General features: G+C 45.7%; 1 protein-coding gene across 1 annotated transcript; it reads left to right on the top strand.

The window, feature by feature from the left end:
* The first annotated feature begins 4462 nt into the window (after window positions 1-4462).
* On the top strand, window positions 4463-7505 carry LOC148803948 (uncharacterized). The gene is made up of 3 exons (XM_088898662.1): window positions 4463-5074; window positions 5740-6479; window positions 7106-7505. Exons 1-3 carry the CDS (start codon window positions 4463-4465, stop codon window positions 7503-7505), a joined length of 1752 nt encoding a protein of 583 aa, XP_088754788.1.
* The last annotated feature ends 11146 nt before the right edge of the window (window positions 7506-18651 follow it).

The following is an 18651-nucleotide window of genomic DNA, read 5'->3' as shown; positions in this document are numbered from 1 at the left end:
AGCTTCTCGACCCCCTCGTCAACAGCCCTCCATCGCCCTGGGGCTAGGTTGCGTTTCTTCTGTCTAATGGGCCTAACTACAGGATCAGTATTAAGCTTATGAGTTATAATGCTGGGGTCTATGCCGGACATTTCTGCCGCGGACCATGCAAAAACATCTAAATTTTCAAGTAAGAAGCGTACCAGTTTAGATCTCAAAGGCTCCTCAATGGAAGCGCCGATCTGAAGTGTCCGGGTTGGGTCCTTCGTCGACGCTGGGATGGAGACAGTCTCTTCTGTGGGCGCAGCTCGCTCCTCACACTGCTCCGTAGGTCGCTCCAACTCGAAGTCGCCGGCCACCTTGGCTTTCCCTTTGAGGGTAGCGACGTAGTATTTGCGAGACTCAAGCTGGTCACCTCGCGCTATCCCAATTCCAAAGTCCGTGGGGAACTTCATGGCCAAGTAGTAAGTGGAGACCACAGCTCGTAGGGCATGGGTGATTGGCCGACCTACTATGGCATTGTACGGGGAGGGGGTTGCGACCACTAAGAAGTCGTGGTTGAGCCTCACTATGCTAGGCCAAGTGCCGATTTCCACAGGTACTGTAATCCTTCCCAAGGGCCTGACTTCCTCTCCGCTGAAGCCTGCCAAGGAAGTGCTCGCGGGCTTCAGGTCGCTCTCTTGGAGCTGAAGTTGGTCGAAGGCTGCTTTGAAGAGGATATCTGCTGAGCTGCCCGAGTCGACGAGGACTCGCCTGACTTCAAAGTCGTTGATCTTTACCTTTATGACGAGCACATCATCATGGGATAGTGGACCCTGTGCGCGTCATCCTCTGTGAAGAAGATCGGATCTTCCACCCTTGGCCGCTTCGGGGGGTTCTGTTCTTCCCTGGCGGCCTCGCGAGTTGATGCCCAAGTTGCGGCTGAAGTGCAGCCCGCTACAATCGAACCTCCGACAATCACGTGGATGGTCCCCCGAACTGGTCTCTCTTCCGGGGGCTACCTCTGAGGTTGCTCTGCTTGCCTACTAGATTCGGGAGCATCTCTGTTCTGCTCCCCCTACCGGATGAAGTGCAGCCCGCTACAATTTCCGGTGCTATGACCGTGATCTTTGTGGAAACTACAATACAAATCTTTATTCCTTACACTAGGATCGACCTTCAGCCGAGATGGCCACTTCATGTACGGGGCGTCCTTGATCGCCATGAGGATCTCAGCCTGCTTCGCGTTGAGGTCCTTCTTCTTGCTGTCACCCTGAGTTGGGGGCTCTGGTTCTCTCTTTCTTTTCTCGAGGGCCTACTCGCCCTTCTGGTTGATCTCTTCCTCTGCCCCTATAAACCGATCCACGAGCTTGAGGAACTCGGCCATGGTGTTGGGCTGATTGACAACCATGTGCCACTTGAATTCTTTATGGGTAATACCTCGCTTGGCTGCGGTGAGACGAACTGCGGGGTCTAGATCGGGTATTTGCAAACAAGCGTCGTTAAACCGCTTGATGTAACTCCGAACGGATTCCCCTTCCTTTTGTACTATGCCAAGGAGGCTTTCTTGAGTTCTTGGGCACCTCTTGCTGGTGACAAAGTGGGAGGTGAAGACTTACACAAACTGCGCCCAACTTCTTATCGATCCGGGCGCGAGATTTCGCTACCATGTGCGGGCTACCCCTTTGAAGGTGGTGGAGAAAGCCACACACATACAGGATTCACTGGCTCTTGCCTGGTGCATCTGGGACTGAAAGGCATCCATATGATCATTCGGATCGAAGGATCCATCATACTTATCCAAGGGAGGGAGCTTGAAGTCCCTTGGCATGGAGACAACAAGAAGTTCTGGCGACAACGGGGAAGGAACTAAAAGGAGAGGAGTTGCTTTTACTTCGTTTGAGCTTACCTCCTCCTTACCTCTGAGCTCGGGCAAGACGCGAGTAGCAGTTCGGGGAGCTCGTCGGCGTCTCCGCCGATACTTCATCGGCTTTGCGTTGGTGCTGCTTGTTTCAATATTACCGAGCTCAATAGGCTCAGACTACTGATGGTAGCTCTGAAGCGAAGGGCCCTACCTGTAATTGGTGGCTAGGACCTCGAACTGGTTTTCTGCGAGCGGGAGCACGAACTAAGAGTGCTGGGGTGATGTGGGCCTAACCGGCTAGGAGGCCCCCGACCTGCCCATAGGCTGCGAGGCGGGGGTGGCTGGTCTCTCTTTCCTGCCATGGAACGAGGCTTGGCTTTTGGAAGGATTCTGGGCCTGAGAGGCTTCTCCCCAGCGAGGTCGTTCGCTCCGACGGGAGGGCTTGACTTGCTTCGTGGCCGGGTGCCGAGGGGGAAGCGGCTGCTAGGCCTGAGGCAAGGAAGGGAACTGCTGCTGCTACTGGTACTGAGAGACCTGATGCAGCACTTGCTGCTGGTAAAGTTGGAACTGCTGGAACTGCTGCATTTGAGCTTGCATGGCTCGCATGGCTCGCATGCACTATACTAGGTCTTCCAACTGGTTTTGGTTGGCCACTGGGGGAACAACCGAAGGTTCAGCGAAGGTCGCTCCAACCGTGGAAGGGAGTGGAACATTCACGGGTGCCACCGTGAGAGGCACGTCCAAGCTGGGGATTCCGTCAACAGAGAGGGGAACGGTGAACTGTCCAATACAGACAGTGGAAAGCTGGGGTTGCTCCCCAGAAGCGTTCTGGTCGGCACCACGTCCGACGTTGCTGGAGGAGGTCATGAATGCTAAGTTCTCAGAGGGAAGTTGTAGAAACTTAGAGGAAGGCTTTTTTGAAGCGTTCCCACAGACAGCGCCAAATGATGCTGCGCAATTCGGGCACTCCTAGCTGGCAGTCGATTGGCTCCTGACCGGCGACGGACGGTACCTGAAAAGAAGATGATGAAGGATTCCCGGGGGACTTGCCCGGTGGGAATACTTTGATGCTTAAGTTAGAACGTTGGAGAAAGTAGTAAAGAGTGCAAAGAAGGCTAAGAGTGCAGGTCACGCTAGATCACTGAGTGTTCGAGATTAGCTCGAGGTAAAGATCAGATATGTCCAAGATCCTTTTCCCCTTCGACCACGGGGCTCTTAAATATGAGTGTTCTTGTCAAATTGGGCGTAACCACCACTGGACCTCTGTTGCAGCCGTTATCTGCCAAGGCTGCGCAGGTAACCGTTGCAGAGTACTACCCAATCGGATGAGCGACACGTCTTGGAAGGACAGACACGCCACCATCTGTCGAGAGACGTGGGTGCAGTCTGTCGGGCTGGTAGGGACTGTGCCGTCAGTCAGGAGACATGGTGCAGTCTGACAGGTACGATCTAGTCAGATAGAAGCTTCCTGAAAACATCGCGTCGCTTAGTAGCGAGCTTCCTTGTAGCGAGCTATCATGTTGCGAGCTACCTTGCAAGCTCCTAGGGGTATCTCGAGGTGATTCCTCTTGAGATTGCCTTTGGGGCAGCTCCTCTACTTGAGTATCGGAGCGAGTTGGTTATCCTAGCTCGCGAGCTGGGATAGACTTGTCTTGGAGTATTCCCTTTCAGTATGTTGGGGGTCCTTGAGCTCGCGTTGTAGCGAGTTGCCCTGCAAGCTCGGTACTTAATCGTGGTCAGGCCATTGTGCTGAGTTGTTACTTGTGATGAGTCATGTCCACATGTCACCGTCTCAAGGGGTCGGATCAAATCACCCTTCATCAGTTATTATTATATATAATATTATATATTATAACCTATAATATATATATTATTATAATATAGTATAAAATTTAATTTCATTATAATAGATTATATATAATATATTAATATATAGATATATAGCACATTATATATTAAATATTATATAATGAATTTTAGTTAATTCGGTTTTTCGGTTAACCGAATTTTTAAATGTGAAAATCGAAACCGAAAACCGGAATTATTAAAAATCGAATTAATCGAATTGAATTTCTCAAAAACCGTAAAAACTTAACCGAACAAACTAAAACCGAAAATTTCGATTCGATAATTCGGTTTTAACCGAATAATGCTCACCCTTGGTAGCCAGTATGGATTTCGAAGACAAGGCGGTGGAATGGTATTGTTGGTATCGTGACTACCAACCCCAGACCACTTGGAGGCAATTTCTAACCTTTGTGGTCGTCTATCGAAACTAACTCAGACCTCATCGGTTCAAGCCTACATTGAAGAATTTCAGAGGTCGTCAACCAGAGTTAAAGGTCTCCCAGAAGAATATTTGGTGGGTTGTTTTGTAGCAGGGCTTAAGCCCGAACTGAGAGCTGGGGGTGGAGAAGTTCGAACCCGTAACCCTCACTCGAGCTATACGTCCAGCTGTTCTTGAAGAGGATGAATGGTTTGCTAGATGGAGAGAAACAGTCAGGTATGATGGACCCAAACCCAGGGCTTCTAACAGTTTACCTCTTGTAATTACCGATAATCAGAAAACACCTGAAATAAAAAAGCTTACATCATCGGAAGTCAGAGATAGGAGAGCCCGAGGACTTTGCTATAATTGTGATGAGGTGTGGCACTCTCAGCACAAATGCAAAGCTCAAAAACTTTTGTGGATTTATGGGACCAGAGGAAGCACAACAAGAGTCCAAGGAAGCCGATTCAGAGGAAACCCCCAACACGGAGGATACTGTGGATATTCCTGAAATTTCCTTACATACAATTACCGGGGGAAATTCTTCTCAATCCATGCGGCTATCGGGTACGTTGTTGCATCATGCTTTAGTGATTTTAGTAGACAATGGGTCAAGCCAGAATTGTTTGGACCCGAAATGGGCTGAGAAGGCTAGACTTTCACCCTCTTCAGACCATTTTTTTGAGGTGATGGTGGCTAGTGGTGAAAAACTTATGGGATCTGGGAAATGTCTTGGGGTTCCCACTCAAGTCCAAGGAGTGAAAATACTGGCTGATTTCTTTCTGTTACCTCTACCGGGGTATGATGCCATACTGGGTATTCAGTGGCTCAAAACTTTGGGCCCAGTCTTATGGGACTTCAATGCCTTATGGCTCCGATTTACGGACCAGGAGGGGACCCATGAACTGAAGGGGTTGAAGTCTCCAAGTCCCAAATTAATAGAACCGGGCCCAGCTTCAAAGGTTATGGTTAAGGCCCATGAGGTATTTCTGGTGCAGTGGGTTTGTCCAGAGCAAGGTGAACCTGCACCATAGACCCATCCCTTGATTCAATCAATGTTACAGAAGTTTGCAGAGGTGTTTAAGGACCCTGTGGGCCTACCTCCTTAAGAGCCCATGATCATGCTATCAAATTGATAGAAGGTGCAAAGCCCGTTAATGTGCGGCCATACAAATATCCCCATTACCAGAAAAAAGAAATTGAGGTATTAATAAGGAGATGCTAAACTCGAGTCTTTTTTCAGCCCCTGTGGTGCTGGTACGTAAGAAGGGATTAAATGCAATGAATCGGTTTCCCATGCCTGTGATCGATGAATTACTAGATGAGTTAATATGGGGCCAAGGTTTTTTCTAAATTGGTGGACCTTAGGTCAGGGTATGACCAAATTAGGAGACATTGCGAAGACAGCATTCCGCACACACATCAGGGCCACTACGAATTTCTCGTAATGCCCTTTGGGCTCACAAAAGCGACCCATCAACTTTTCAGACTTAATGAATGAAATTTTCAAGGAATACTTAAGGCAATTTGTTCTAGTATTTTTTTGACGGTGTACAGTAAATCCTTTGAAGCCCAGTTGGAACATCTACGGGTTGTATTGGATACCCTCCAATAACTTCAACTATACGCCAAATTGAGCAAATGTCAGTTTGCAGTGGATAAGGTGGGGTATTTAGGCCACATAGTTTTAGCTTCAGGAGTGGAGATGGACCCGGAAAAGATAAAGAGCATTACTGATTGGCCTCAACCCAAATCCATTAAAGCTTTACGAGGGTTCTGGGGCCTAACAGGCTACTACAGAAAATTTATTAGAGGATATGGAATAACAGCCCAACCTTTGACCCGGCTCTTGAAGAAGGGGGAGTGGAAGTGGAATGAAGAAGTACGCCAGGCATTTGAACAACTTAAGAATGCCATGGTGACAGCCCCAGTACTAGCTCTCCCAAATTTCTCAGAAAACTTTACAGTGGGAAGTGACGCGAGTGCCTCGGGTATTGGTGCCGTTCTTACCCAACAGAATAGGCCCATAGCCTATTTTAGCAAGGCATTACAAGGAAAGAATTTGGCGCTATCAATGTATGACAAGGAACTGCTAGCTGTTGTATCTACAGTCCTCAAATGGCGTCATTATCTCATGGGAGCCAAATTTCGAATCCTAACTAACCATCGAAGTTTGGGCTTCATTCTCCAGCAGAGACTGCATACACCAACTCAGCAGAGATTGATATCTAAACTGATGGGGTATCATTATGAAATTTGCACAAGAAAAGGGAAAGAAAATGTGGTGGCTGATGCCTTATCACGCCAATACGAAGGAGAACTACTGGCTATATCTGTTCCAATTCCAAATTGGATAGACGAAATTAAGAAAGAGACGGAGATTGACTTGTACTTACAGTCAATTATTGTGGGTTTGCAACCAGGAACTCCGACCCATTACCAATTTAAACAAGGATTACTGTGGAAGGATGGCAAAAGATATTTGGAGAAGCTCACGCGTCTCCTGGAGGGGGTCATTCTGGATTACAAAACACGATGCACAGATTGAAACGGTTCTGCTATTGGAAGGGCTATCGGAGAGATGTCAAGAAGTGGGTGCAACAATGTGACACTTGCCAACGGAATAAATCTGAGAATGTGAAAACTCCTGGGTTGCTGCAACCACTCCCAGTACTGGTCTGATATTGCCATGGACTTCATCAAGAAATCTGTTATTTTTGTGGTGGTTGACAGATTGTCCAAGTATGGAAATTTCTTCTCCATACCTCATCTATATACAACACAAGACATTGCCAAGGTGATTTTTAAACTTCATGGCATGCCAACCTCGATAGTAAGTGATCGGGATGTAGTTTTCACCAGCCAGTTTTGGAAGGAGCTTTGGAGCTTACAAGGTACTCAACTTTGCATGAGCTCAGCATACCACCCCACAAACAGATGGCCAATCTGAGATACTCAATAGAACCTTAGAAACTTATTTGCGTTGCTTTGCTGGGTCCTTCCTATCCACATAGCTGGGTCAAGTGGTTAGCCTTAGCTAAGTGGTGGTACAACACCACCCACCACTCGGCAGCCGGGTTTACCCCCTTCCAGATTGTTTACGGCATTCCCCCACCCACACCATTTTCTTATATACCGGGAACTGCTAGAGTGCAAGCCTTTGAGGATGAACTTTTGGAACGAGATAAGATCTTGGCCCAACTTAAGGACAACCTGGCCGACGCTCAGAATAGAATGAAGGTAATGGCAGATAAAAGGCGCTCAGAGAGGGTGTTTGAAGATGGAGATTGGGTTTATCTACGGCTACAGCCATATAGGCAGAGCAGCTTGGCTCTGCGCAAATCTCAAAAACTGGCAGCCCGTTATGATGGGCCAATTCAAGGTGCTACAGAAGATAGGCTCGGCAACCTATAAATTGGAGCTACCTGAAAATTGCAGATTGCATCCTGTGTTCCATGTCTCTTACCTTAGGAAGAAGTTGGGGGATGATCACCATGCTACCCCAACCATTCCCAGTAGCCATTCTTGAGAGGCGGATGGTAAAGAAAGGGAACAGAGCTACCCCCATTTCGGATGCCACATGGGAAGATTGGGAAGAGTTACAAAAGAAATTTCCGGGAGTAAGCCTCGAGGACAAGGCTTTAGTTAAGCGGGGTGGAGTGATATGGACACCTGCCAGCCCATCAGCCCAGCCCACATTCAAGCCACATGCAGAGATTTATGCTTGAAGCAACACGTGATGTTCGTGCAGTAGCATCACCGATTGGGTTGCATCCTATCATATTAATATACAACAAAATATACCTTAGTTAATAATTGTATGCGTGAGCTGTATGATAGCTGAGACCGTTGTAACGACCAGTGTCAGCGGGCACTATTAAAGGCCTGGCTCACCTCATTATGGACATGAACAGAAATATTCCCTTCTTCAATTGTCTTTCTTCCTCTTGAGCGATGAACGTTCACCATACCTCGGGGGCACAAACCGAACTCTTCTCGCCGTCGGGAAGAGTTTGATATCAAAATCTTACACTAAAACTAGTTTTTGAACTTGTCGAAAGCCCCATCTTGTCTCTATTAACCATGCTTCACGGTGGTGATGCCTCTTGCTGCAAGAAAACAACGTTAGCCTGCATGGGTTATATATGTACACACTAGTGGGGACTGATGGAGGGCTTTACCAAGTGAAAGTTAGTATATAATTATTTTATATTTTAATTTTTTAATAATTAATTTCATCGAATTCGATTTGAACTGGTCGATTTTCTAGTATTTTCAATTGATTTTGGTTTAATAATTTTCTAACTCGATCAAGTTACGTTAATTTAGATTTGGTCGTTTGTAAACCGATTTGATCATAGATGTATATTAATATTTTATATTTTAAATATAAGTTTTTAAAACAGAAAAGTAGGAAAATTCTCATATTTCTTAGTCTAAAATTTTTTATATCATAAATTTATTTTTTAACAATACCATTATAATTTATTAAATTTCAATTTAGTTTGTAAGTTTAAATCTTTTGAACAAACCATGGTTTTTAAAACCGACCCGGTGACCGAACCAGTTAGGGGTCCGGTTACCGGGCCGAACGGTTTGATGTTTTGAACCGAACGCTTGGCTCGTTCTGACAAAAAATTAAAAAAATAAAAAATAAATAAAAAATGATTTGAATGGTTAACCGTCTGGTTCAGCGGTTCGTTGACCAAAATCAACGATTTTGGGAGAAAATCCGGATTTTGGGGAAAACGGAATCGGTCACTTGATTGGTTCTCGGTTTTTTTGGTCCGACCATACGGTCTGATCTACTTTTGAAAACCATGGAACAAACAAACCAAACCAAAAATAGACCTAAACTGATACAACCTGAATTGGCGGGCTTTCAATAATGGTCAATCGATTTTGGGTGACAAACTCTTGACCTAACCAAGTCGATTGGTTGGCGAAATAGCTTGCAACGAAATTAAACCAATCTTTGAACACTTCTAATTTCAGCTAAATTAATAGTCTACTTTATAATAAATAACAATAGCTTAATTTCTAATAATTATTAAAAATTTATAGCAAAAATACATAATGTAGGAAAGGGTGTAAGACGCAGTTAGGGGATGGTCTCTTTGAAAGATAGAGAGAGGTCTGTAAGTAGGGAATGAGTTTTCTGGATTAAGGATATGAAAATGGAAAAAATGGAGAGAGAGTACACTCGGGGGTGCTAGGTGACAAATGCCAAGGATTGGATGATTTTCAATACGAAGGGGACTTCTATTTATGGGGGAGGTCCCGAGATCCTAAAAGGTAGGAGATAAGAGTATTTGCAACGTAACGAGAAAGGGAATATTAGATCCGTTGTCAATTATTAAGTGCGCTATTGGGGTTTCGCCATGTATCTCATGAGTAGACCTGTTCATGGGTCGGGCTGGGCCGGGCTTTTACTCTTTATTAATGGAAATATGTTAGGCCTGAGCTCGAGCCCGGCCCGATCAACGGGCCTACAACTTGGGCCCGAGCCCGACCTTGATAAAAAGCTTGAAGCCCGAGCCCGAGCCCGAGCCCGAAGCCCGACCTAATAAAAAAAATTAGAAAATTTCCCTATTCAATAATCAATATAAATTAGAATTTATTTACATTAAAAAAAGAATATAAATTCAAAATTTATTTACATTAAAAAAGAATATAAAAAAGGGAAAAAGGATGTGAAGAAGAAGGGTTCAGCTGGAAAAATAAGGGAAAGAGGTGAAAAAAAGAGGGGTGTTCGACTAGGGTTTTTAGGTTTAATTATAGGTTGGGCTGGGCCGGGCTCGGGCCAGGTTATTTTGGCAAATCCCGAGCCTGGCTCGAATTTATTGCGAGTCTGGTTTTTTGGCCCGAGGTTAAGCCCACGGGCCCATGTACCTATTCAAGCCCGTCCGGGGGCCGGGCCGGCCCGTCGGGCCACCCGGCCCATGAACAGGTTTACTCATGAGGATTTCCTCAAGGATTGAATTTCTTTTTTCCTAAGATCCCTCATTACTCACGTGTGCTACTTCCTTTAATGCACTTTATTTTAACCGGCGTGGTGTTTAATGATGTCACCGCTTGGTGGGTGGCGTCACATTAACCTTATGTGGCGTCATGCAACATCTTTTGATGGTATGCGCTGCACATGGCTACGGTTCCACGTGTGCCTCACAATGGGCTCGGCCCGAGTTTCTCTCAGTTTAGTCCGCGAGTGGGTTTATAAGTCGTTGGTTTATCCCAAACCTTGGTGGACGTGGGTTTATCGCACGCTCGAGTAGGCTTGAGGCCCTTGGACGGGTTCGATCGAGGTTTTCTTTGGTTCGGGTGTCAACTAGGTCCGGTGGACTACGGGTTTATCATGGTTTTGCGATATGCGTTGTGAGTTCATCGCAAGGTTGATAGTGTGTTGCGAGTTCATCGCAACATGGGGATTGACTGTGGGTTGTTTGCATGCAACTTTGCGGTGCTAATCTTGATGTTTAAACACTCTAAGGGTCTGAACGAGCACTATGTACCTACACATAATTATTGAAAATAAATTTATAATAAAAATATAATAGATATCTAATAAAAATATAATAATTACAAAAATATAATAAATACTGAAAATATATTAAATTAGTCAATAAATAGTGTAATCTCAAATAATAGTTTAATCTCTAATAAATATTAATAAATAAATTATAAAAAATATATATAATTACTAAAAATAAATTTATAACAAAAATACAATAAACTATGATAAATTAAATTTCAAAAGTTAAATAATAGTTGTTTAATCTTCAATAATTATTGACAATTTACTATTAAATAGCAAAAAAATAGATTTATAAATAATTATTGAAAACATATTTATCAAAAACATAATAAATAATTACTAAAAATAAATAAATATTAATTTATATATATATATATATATATATAAATATAATGAATATACACTATTATTGTAAAATTATTACTAATAAATATTATTTTTTTGAAAGTTATTTTCTATAATTATTAATTGATATAAGTGAAATTAGTTATTTATAATATTATTTAGTTATTTACATAATATTGTTATTTAAAATTTTAAAATATTAATTATTTATTGAATTGAATAACCCATAAAATTATAATTAGTACTATTATTACGTAATTCATCATTAATATTCAATAATATAGATATGGAGCTACACAATAAAACATGAAGTCTATTATGGATATTTATTAAATAATATTCAATAATATCAGTAATTAATTATTAATTAATTTACTCACGTTTTTGGAGTGAAACTCTATTGAAGAAGAGAGGGTTGCATGTGGCAAAAAGATTAAGAAGTGTTTTAGGAAGAATTTTAGGTGGGAGAGATAGTTTAGGAAAAATTTTAGGAGGGGTTGGCTAAGTGATAATTAAACACGAGATAGAGATTTGGAGTGGCACTCTATTGTAGAAGAGAGGGCTGTCACATGGCTACATGGAAGGGCTAAGAAGGGGTAAAGGAGAAATGAGAGGTTTAAGGAGAGAAGAGAGAAGGGGGAATGGGAGGAGAGGGTTGCTGACGTAGGACCTAATAACTTAATAATTGATGGTGCGCAATCCGACCACTCCTAGCTGGCATTCGCGTGGCTTCCCAAGAGGTACCTGAAATGAGGAAGAAGAAGAATCCCCGAGGGGTTTGCCCGACGGGAACGCTCCGACGATTAAGTCAGTATTCTACACAAGAAGCAAAGAGAGGATAAGGGCTAAGAGTGAGATAGCGCAAGAGATTTTCGAGATACCTATTTTCTGAGAACAGTCTCCTTATAACAGAGTTTTGTTGCACCAGGCCTACTGGCCTCTGACAGGGCAGGTATAACCGCCACTGTCAGCCTGCCACAACCGTTACATACAGGGCTAAGGTGGCACGCGCGGGATCGCCACTACAGGGTACGTACCTGTCAGGTACAAGACACCTTCTAGAGGCGACAGGCACGACACTATCTGACAAGGGACATGGCGGCTATCCCAGATCTGTCGGGTACGGGGGTCGAGCAGGAAGCCTTCCTGTGGTAGGCCGAACTACCCTTCCAAGAATTACCTTCCGCCGGGCTGTCTCCTGAGTGACGAGCTGCCTATAGCAAGTTATGCCGAGCTGGCTGACCCGAGGTGTCTATGCCTCGGGGTGTCCAGAGGTGAATCGGTGCGTTCCTGTCTGGAAGTGGCCCGAGGTCCGTTGGGAGGAGCTCGGGCTTCAAGAGAGGTCAGGGCACCCCGAACTCGAGGCGCCCCGAAGTGCCTTAACCCCCGGGGGGAGATTCAGGTAAGGCAGCTTCTGGCGAGTAGTTTATCCGCCCAGTTGCCGAGCTGAACTCGATGGGACCTTCCCTCCGAGTTGTGGTTGCAACCATTACGCTGTCACGCTGAGTCACTATTTGAGCAAGGTCACGCCTACGTGTACCCGTGCTGCAAGGTCGGGCTAAATCACCCTCCATCAATAATCAATGTTTTTGTTACATTTAATTAATTATTAAATTGTCCTGCATTATGTTTAACTGATTTTTATTAGATTTACTTAAATTATTTTTTATTATCTTTAAATTTTATGAATAGTGAGCAGGACAAGAAAATTATTTTCTTTGACCATATTGCTCCTTTTATAAATTTACAAATCAATTTAAAAAGGGAGGGCAAAAGTCAGTGTTAATCATCTTCCTCCTCACTCTCTATTCCCCAATCTCGTCTAAAGTTCTACTTGGAATGAGGATTGGATACACCCACAGACCCACTCTCCCTATTCCAGAAATCGAGAAATTTTCTCCGCCCAATCGAGAAGTTTTCTCACATAACCATCCACTCCACTTCTCTATATCTCGGAAACTCTAAAATGGCCCAACAATCATGATATAGGTATATTTGGTTGGCCCATCGGATCCTGAAATGTGGCATCGGTCAGGGTGTTCTTGACTGATGACAGTTTTTTAAGGGCATTTGGGTAATTTTCGCCCTTAACATTTAATGCGGGCGCACTTTCTGGACCAATCTACATCAGCCGCGGTTGCTGATTCCTTACACTTTATTTGTACTAGTATAAATGGATGAGAGTGCAAAAGAAAAAAAAGTAAATTCTTATTTAATTTTATTTTGGATTTTACTTATTCTACTTTGTATCTTAATTTACTTCATTTGTACTACAGTCAAATAAAAATAAACTAAAAATTGAAACAAAGATAAATTAAAATTTTCACTTAAATCATTTCTACTCATGATTTTGCATTGACTCAAATTTATTAGCATTGCAACCAAACACAGCCTTAATGTCCAGGTCCAGTTGACGCCTTTCTGGCGCCAATTCACCGTTTTATGTCACGATGCACAATCACATTGGGGTGCCGACTCAAGTTCAATATCGGTTCTATGGTGGGTTTGGAGACCAAGAAGTTGTCCAATCCCAAGTTCCTGTAGATCCGGATCCTACTCCTGTTATTTATAAACCAGACAAGACTATTTATTTGTTTTTCATTTTCAGTAAAAATATGGTTTAGTTCTACTTGTTTCCTGCTGAATTCTTGTTTGAGTGTCAGGAGGAGGAAGACGATGAATAATAACTTCTATCTCTCTTGTCCATTTGATTTACAGATTTATAAACGGGGCAATTTGGTAAAGAAAATGATTTTCTTGTCCTGTTTACTATTTTTCGTAATATATTTCGAAACATATCCAAATTCATGAAATTATATAATTTTTTGTAAAATACCCATTATTTTATGATTTTTATTTGTATACATTTATTTAACATTCTTTTTGTATTATATACATAAAATCAGCCAAAATTTGCAGCTGATAATTTAGAGATTTTTTTTTTCAATATGTATTGGTGAACACCCAATTAGTGTGTCCATTTAGGACAATCAATGTGAGTCTAATGTCTTGTGCATTGTTGAACATGGGATTTTCCTAAATATATCAAATTTTCTTTATTTTTTGGTGAATATGAGTCCTAGTGTCTTCTATATTGTTGAATAAAATTTTAGTCCCCTTAATTTTTTTTCCTTTATAATGCTTACTCAATTTGTATTAACTTATTTTGTGTGTATCTAGTTCTATATTTATCCTATCTAGAACAATGCATATTTGTTCAATGAATTTATAGATATCATGTATCTATAATTTCTCTAAGTAATGGAATTTGATGATGCGCAATTCGGCCGGTCTTAACTGTCAGCGGTCTTGCCTCTGAACCGAGTGACAGGGAACCTGAAACGGAGGAGATGAGGAAGCTCTGGGGAGGACCCGATGTAAAGGCTCCGAAGCTTAAGTTAGAATCCTTCAAAGGCAAGATAAACCAGATAGCGCAAAGTTTGCATACCTCCTCTTTGGGGGTGGAGCGCCTTTTATAACCACCTCGCGCACTCACTCCTAAACTCCTATCAAGTCAGGAATGAGTATTTCCGTGCTTCTGCCAGTCCGGGCGTCATCGCCTCTGCTGGGGCAGAACCGTCACTGCTCCTTTTGTCGGAGCCGTCTCTATAACTGGAGGCAGTGGTGACAGGTGACGGTGGTAGGTGGCCGTTGGAAATGCGGCCGTCAAGCGTCAGATCCCAAGTCAGTCAGGTGCGCCGCCCCTGGATACGGACTCCTTCAGTGTCAGGTACGGCGTGGTTCGTCCAGTTCAATGCTCTGGAAGCGAAGTGCCTGGAGCGGTGCGTAAGGCAAAGTCTCGAGTTCGGATAAGGGGAGGCCCCGAACTGTCATAAGACGGGCCAGTTCGGGTCTCTGCTTTGTATGACTCGGGGTCAAAAGGGAGAGTTCGGGCTCCTCGCAGGGAGTCCTATCACTAAGTAGGGAGCTCGGGCACCTTGCGGAGAGTTCGACCACTAAGTAGGGAGCTCGGGCCTCTTGCTAGGGAGTTCGAGCTCTAAGTAGGGAGCTCGGGCCTCTTGCTAGGGAGTTCGAGCTCTAAGTAGGGAGCTCGGGCCTCTTGCTGGTCCCTTCCCTTTGGTGTTTGTACCCTCGGTATGCTGTCTTGAGTGCCGAGCTACTTGCCTTTTTTGCCACGTGCCGTGATTTGCGAGGTCGGGCCAAATCTTCCTTCATCAATTGCCCTCCACTCCTCGTGCTAAGGTCTTGCCCAGGCGCGGGGAGTTCGCAAGGTGTCAGGTAGATTTGTCATGCACTTTGAATCTTGGTTCTGCTGGCGCGAGGTGCGTTGTTAGGGTTTCTTGGGTTTCTTTGAGTGTCCATTTATGCGGGAAGCGTGTTGGCCTGTCTGAATGTTGATAGATGTGGCGGTGCGCGCGCGTTGCTTCGAAATTTCAAAAAAGAAAAGGGCGCGCCACTTGGGGGCGCAAAAGCGGGCGTTTTTTTCAAATTTTAAAAAGACGTGCCGCTGCTGTTTTTTTTGAGACGTGCACTGACGTTCCATCAGTTTCGAAAAGATGTGCGCCGTCGCTGTCAGTTTCAGAAAGACGTGCGCCAATCACGTCTCGGTCTCGGGCGATGTGCGGTCAGGGCGGCCGTAGGGCATCGGATTGGCTTTGATCTGAGCCGTTGCCTTTTGGTCACTGTGAGCATAAATAGCGGGGGGGGGGGGGGGGCAGTTTGTTGTCGCTTTTGTATTTCTCTCGAGCTCGCGTCTGAGTTTCAGCTCTCATCCAGTTCGCGTCCAAGTTTTTTCAGCTCGCGCTCAAGGTCTTCCGTTCGTCCGAGCTCCTGTGGTCTATAGCTTTCGTCCGGGTGAGTACTTTCCTGGGTCTCATCACTCCCAATGTCTAGCTCGGATGGCTCAGATAGTCATTTCAGCGGGTCTGATGCAGGTTCTACGAACCAAGTTGCATCCCCCGATAGCCTTAGCGAGCCAGAGGTAGAGCTCGAGGAAGAGTTCGAGCCTGTAGGCCGTGGCGCTTCGGGTAGTTTGGCGTCCACCTCTCGCCGGGGTCGAATGTTAGACAAGTTCGCCCTTCGACCATGACGCCCGAGGGGCTCCAATCCCTCATTACTTACTATAACCTGCCTAAGGAGTATGCTTATTTCATACCTTCGGGTAGCTTTCCTTGGGAGCACAGTCCTGATGAGATCGTAATATTCCGGGAGCAGCTCGCCGCGGGGCTGCGATTGCCTTTCCACCCCCTCTTCGTCGAAGTCTTGAACCACTTCGGCGTGACAGTCGGCCAGCTTCACCCGAACTCCATTCGGAACTTGGTGGGGACAATCTCCCTTTTCTGTGATGAGAGCTTTCCGTTGGACTTGGAGATTTTTTCTTCAATCTTGATGCTCAAGAAGCAAGCGGGTCCTCTCCCCGGACGTAGGCGGGCTTACTACCTGTCTCCTCGCCCGGGTTTTAAGCTTTTACACGAGCTCCCCAACAAGGTCCCAGCATGGAAGCGGGACTATTTCGGGGTGCGAAGTGTGCTGGGGTTGCCTTTTCAGACCGGGTGGGGGAAGGCTGCTCCCGACTCCGGGGTTACGCTTGACAAGGAGACGGCGAAGGGCCTTCGAAAATGGGCGCGGCTTGGGCTGAAGTGTGAACAGTATCTGACGGAGGCCAAGCTCATTGCAGACAGCCTAAGCTCGAGTAGGTCCTTCACTTAGAGACTCTTATCTTGCTGTCTTTCTTACTTTTTACTGATGGCGAATTTCTTTTCGCAGGTGTGATGGATTCGCGAGGGACCCGAGGTGGGTACTTGTTTCAAGGTATGAAGAGGAGAAAGCGGGTTGCCAAGTGAACTCGCGCCGAGGTGCCTCAGGATGTGGAGCCCAAGGTGCCGGGCTACCAGCCAGAAGATCCGCCCAGGGGGCCCGAGATGGTCCCTTCGATGCAGGAGCCGGCGGGGGGCCCTTATGCTGAGACTACAAACACAGTGGCTCCTACATACTCTGGTGCTCCTGCTTACTCCGGGTCTGCTCATACGCGAGCTGGTCCCTCGGGCTCGGGGGCCCCGGGGGATTTCAGGAGCGTGTTGATGCCGACCCATGCTCTTCAAAAGAGTAAAGAGGCCATCTTCCCCGAGGAGGTCGCAGCATGGACTAATCTCCCTCTACATCAAGTGGCCTGCCGTGCCGTTACCCATGCCATGGTGGTAAGTGTTCTCCTTTTTTAGCTCTTTGGCTTTTGTTTTGTTGGTTCTTTCGATCATTCGGTCTCTTTTGGCAGGTGAATTCTTCCATTCACGCCTTGGCGGCTCAGGTGGAGAGGAGCTCGAGGCAGGCGCGAGCTGCCGAAGAGGCTCGTCGTGCAGCCGAGGAAGCCGCTCGTGCTGCTGAAGAGACTGCTCGTGCTGTTGAAAAGACTGCTCGTTTTTCCCGGATCAGGCAAGCAAGGTCTCAGAGAGATGCTGAGTTCATGGGAGTGGTGGTGAAGCACATGGCGGACTTGAGGCTGGATCTGCAGCATCAGGTCGAGTATCTTCAGGAGGACATCATGGAGAGGACGCAGATCTTCTCCCAAGGTATTGAAGATGCCAAGAAGAAGGTCGTCAAAGAGTACATCGCTTCGCCGGTTTTGACGATCTGATGGTGGATTCATATAGGAGGGGTTTTAAGCTAAGTCGGTGGATGATCCGGAATACGTACCCCGAGCTCGATGTTAGCACCATATCCACTTCGCGCATAACTCAGGAGGTGGCTAATGCTGCTGATGCCGAGCCAGATTCCGAGGGCGAGGCGGGGCCTTCGGGTTTTGTCGAAGTGCCTTCTGACGATGATGAAATAGCTCCTGGCTTGTAAACATTTTTTTTGTACTGCTCTACCTTTTGGAATGGAAGGATTTGTTTGTGCTGAGCATATTTGCCGAACTGAGCATCCTCTCCCGAACTGAGCATATTTGCCGAACTTCATGTATTTGCCGAACTGACTATTCGTTCGGTCTGTTTTCTGTCTATTAACCGCACTCGCACGAACTGTTTTCTTTGCTAGCTTGTGCCGAGATTCCTTTGTTAGCTCGGCATCCTAGCCCGTACGCTTTGGTGGTGATTTTACCCATTTCGCTTGGCGGTCTAAAGGTAGTATCGCCTTAGGTTGACAATGTTCCATGCTCGGGTACTTGTTTTCCCTCTAGGGTTTCGAGCTCGTAAGCCCCCCCGAGTGCTTTCTTTACTCTGTAGGGTCCTTCCCAATTTGGTCCAAGTTTCCCTACGTCGGGTTCGGGCACCATGACCTTACGGAGAACCAGGTCGCCAACGCGGAAGTTCCTCTTCTTTACTCGCGCGTTATCATACCGAGCTACCTTTTGCTGGTAGGCCGCAGTTCGGATGTGCGCGAGGTCTCTCACCTCGTCCAGTAGATCGAGGTTGGTGCGTAACTCGCCTTCGTTTGTCTGTTCGTCGTATGCTTCTAGTCGCAGCGTAGGTACTTCGATTTCCGCCGGGATTACCGCCTCGGTGTCGTAGGTGAGGTTAAAGGGGGTCTCTCCTGTGGCGGTTTTTTCTGTGGTTCGGTGATCCCATAGAACACTTGGTAACTCGTCTGCCCACAACCCTTTAGCTCGGTCTAGTCGTGCTTTCAGTCCGCGGAGGATGGCTCTGTTCATTGCTTCTGTTTGGCCATTTTCCTGCGGGTGTGCGACCGACGTGAAGTTCTGACTAATTCCCATACTTTGGCACC

This window comes from Nelumbo nucifera, chromosome 1 (assembly GCF_055504915.1).
Source record: "Nelumbo nucifera cultivar China Antique chromosome 1, China Antique-T2T, whole genome shotgun sequence".
Lineage (NCBI taxonomy): Eukaryota > Viridiplantae > Streptophyta > Magnoliopsida > Proteales > Nelumbonaceae > Nelumbo > Nelumbo nucifera.
Note: the sequence above shows the minus strand (reverse complement) of the source record. Positions and strands in the feature narration are given on the sequence as shown.

What these genes read in the sequence shown, in the direction of transcription:
- LOC148803948 (XM_088898662.1), top strand. Translation starts at nt 4,463, where the DNA reads ATGAGGTGTGGCACTCTCAGCACAAATGCAAAGCTCAAAAACTTTTGT. An exon ending in TTATGGTTAAGGCCCATGAG is followed by an intron (nt 5,075 to 5,739) that starts GTATTTCTGGTG and finishes AGCAAATGTCAG; the next exon opens with TTTGCAGTGGATAAGGTGGG. An exon ending in AAAGAGACGGAGATTGACTT is followed by an intron (nt 6,480 to 7,105) that starts GTACTTACAGTC and finishes CTATCCACATAG; the next exon opens with CTGGGTCAAGTGGTTAGCCT.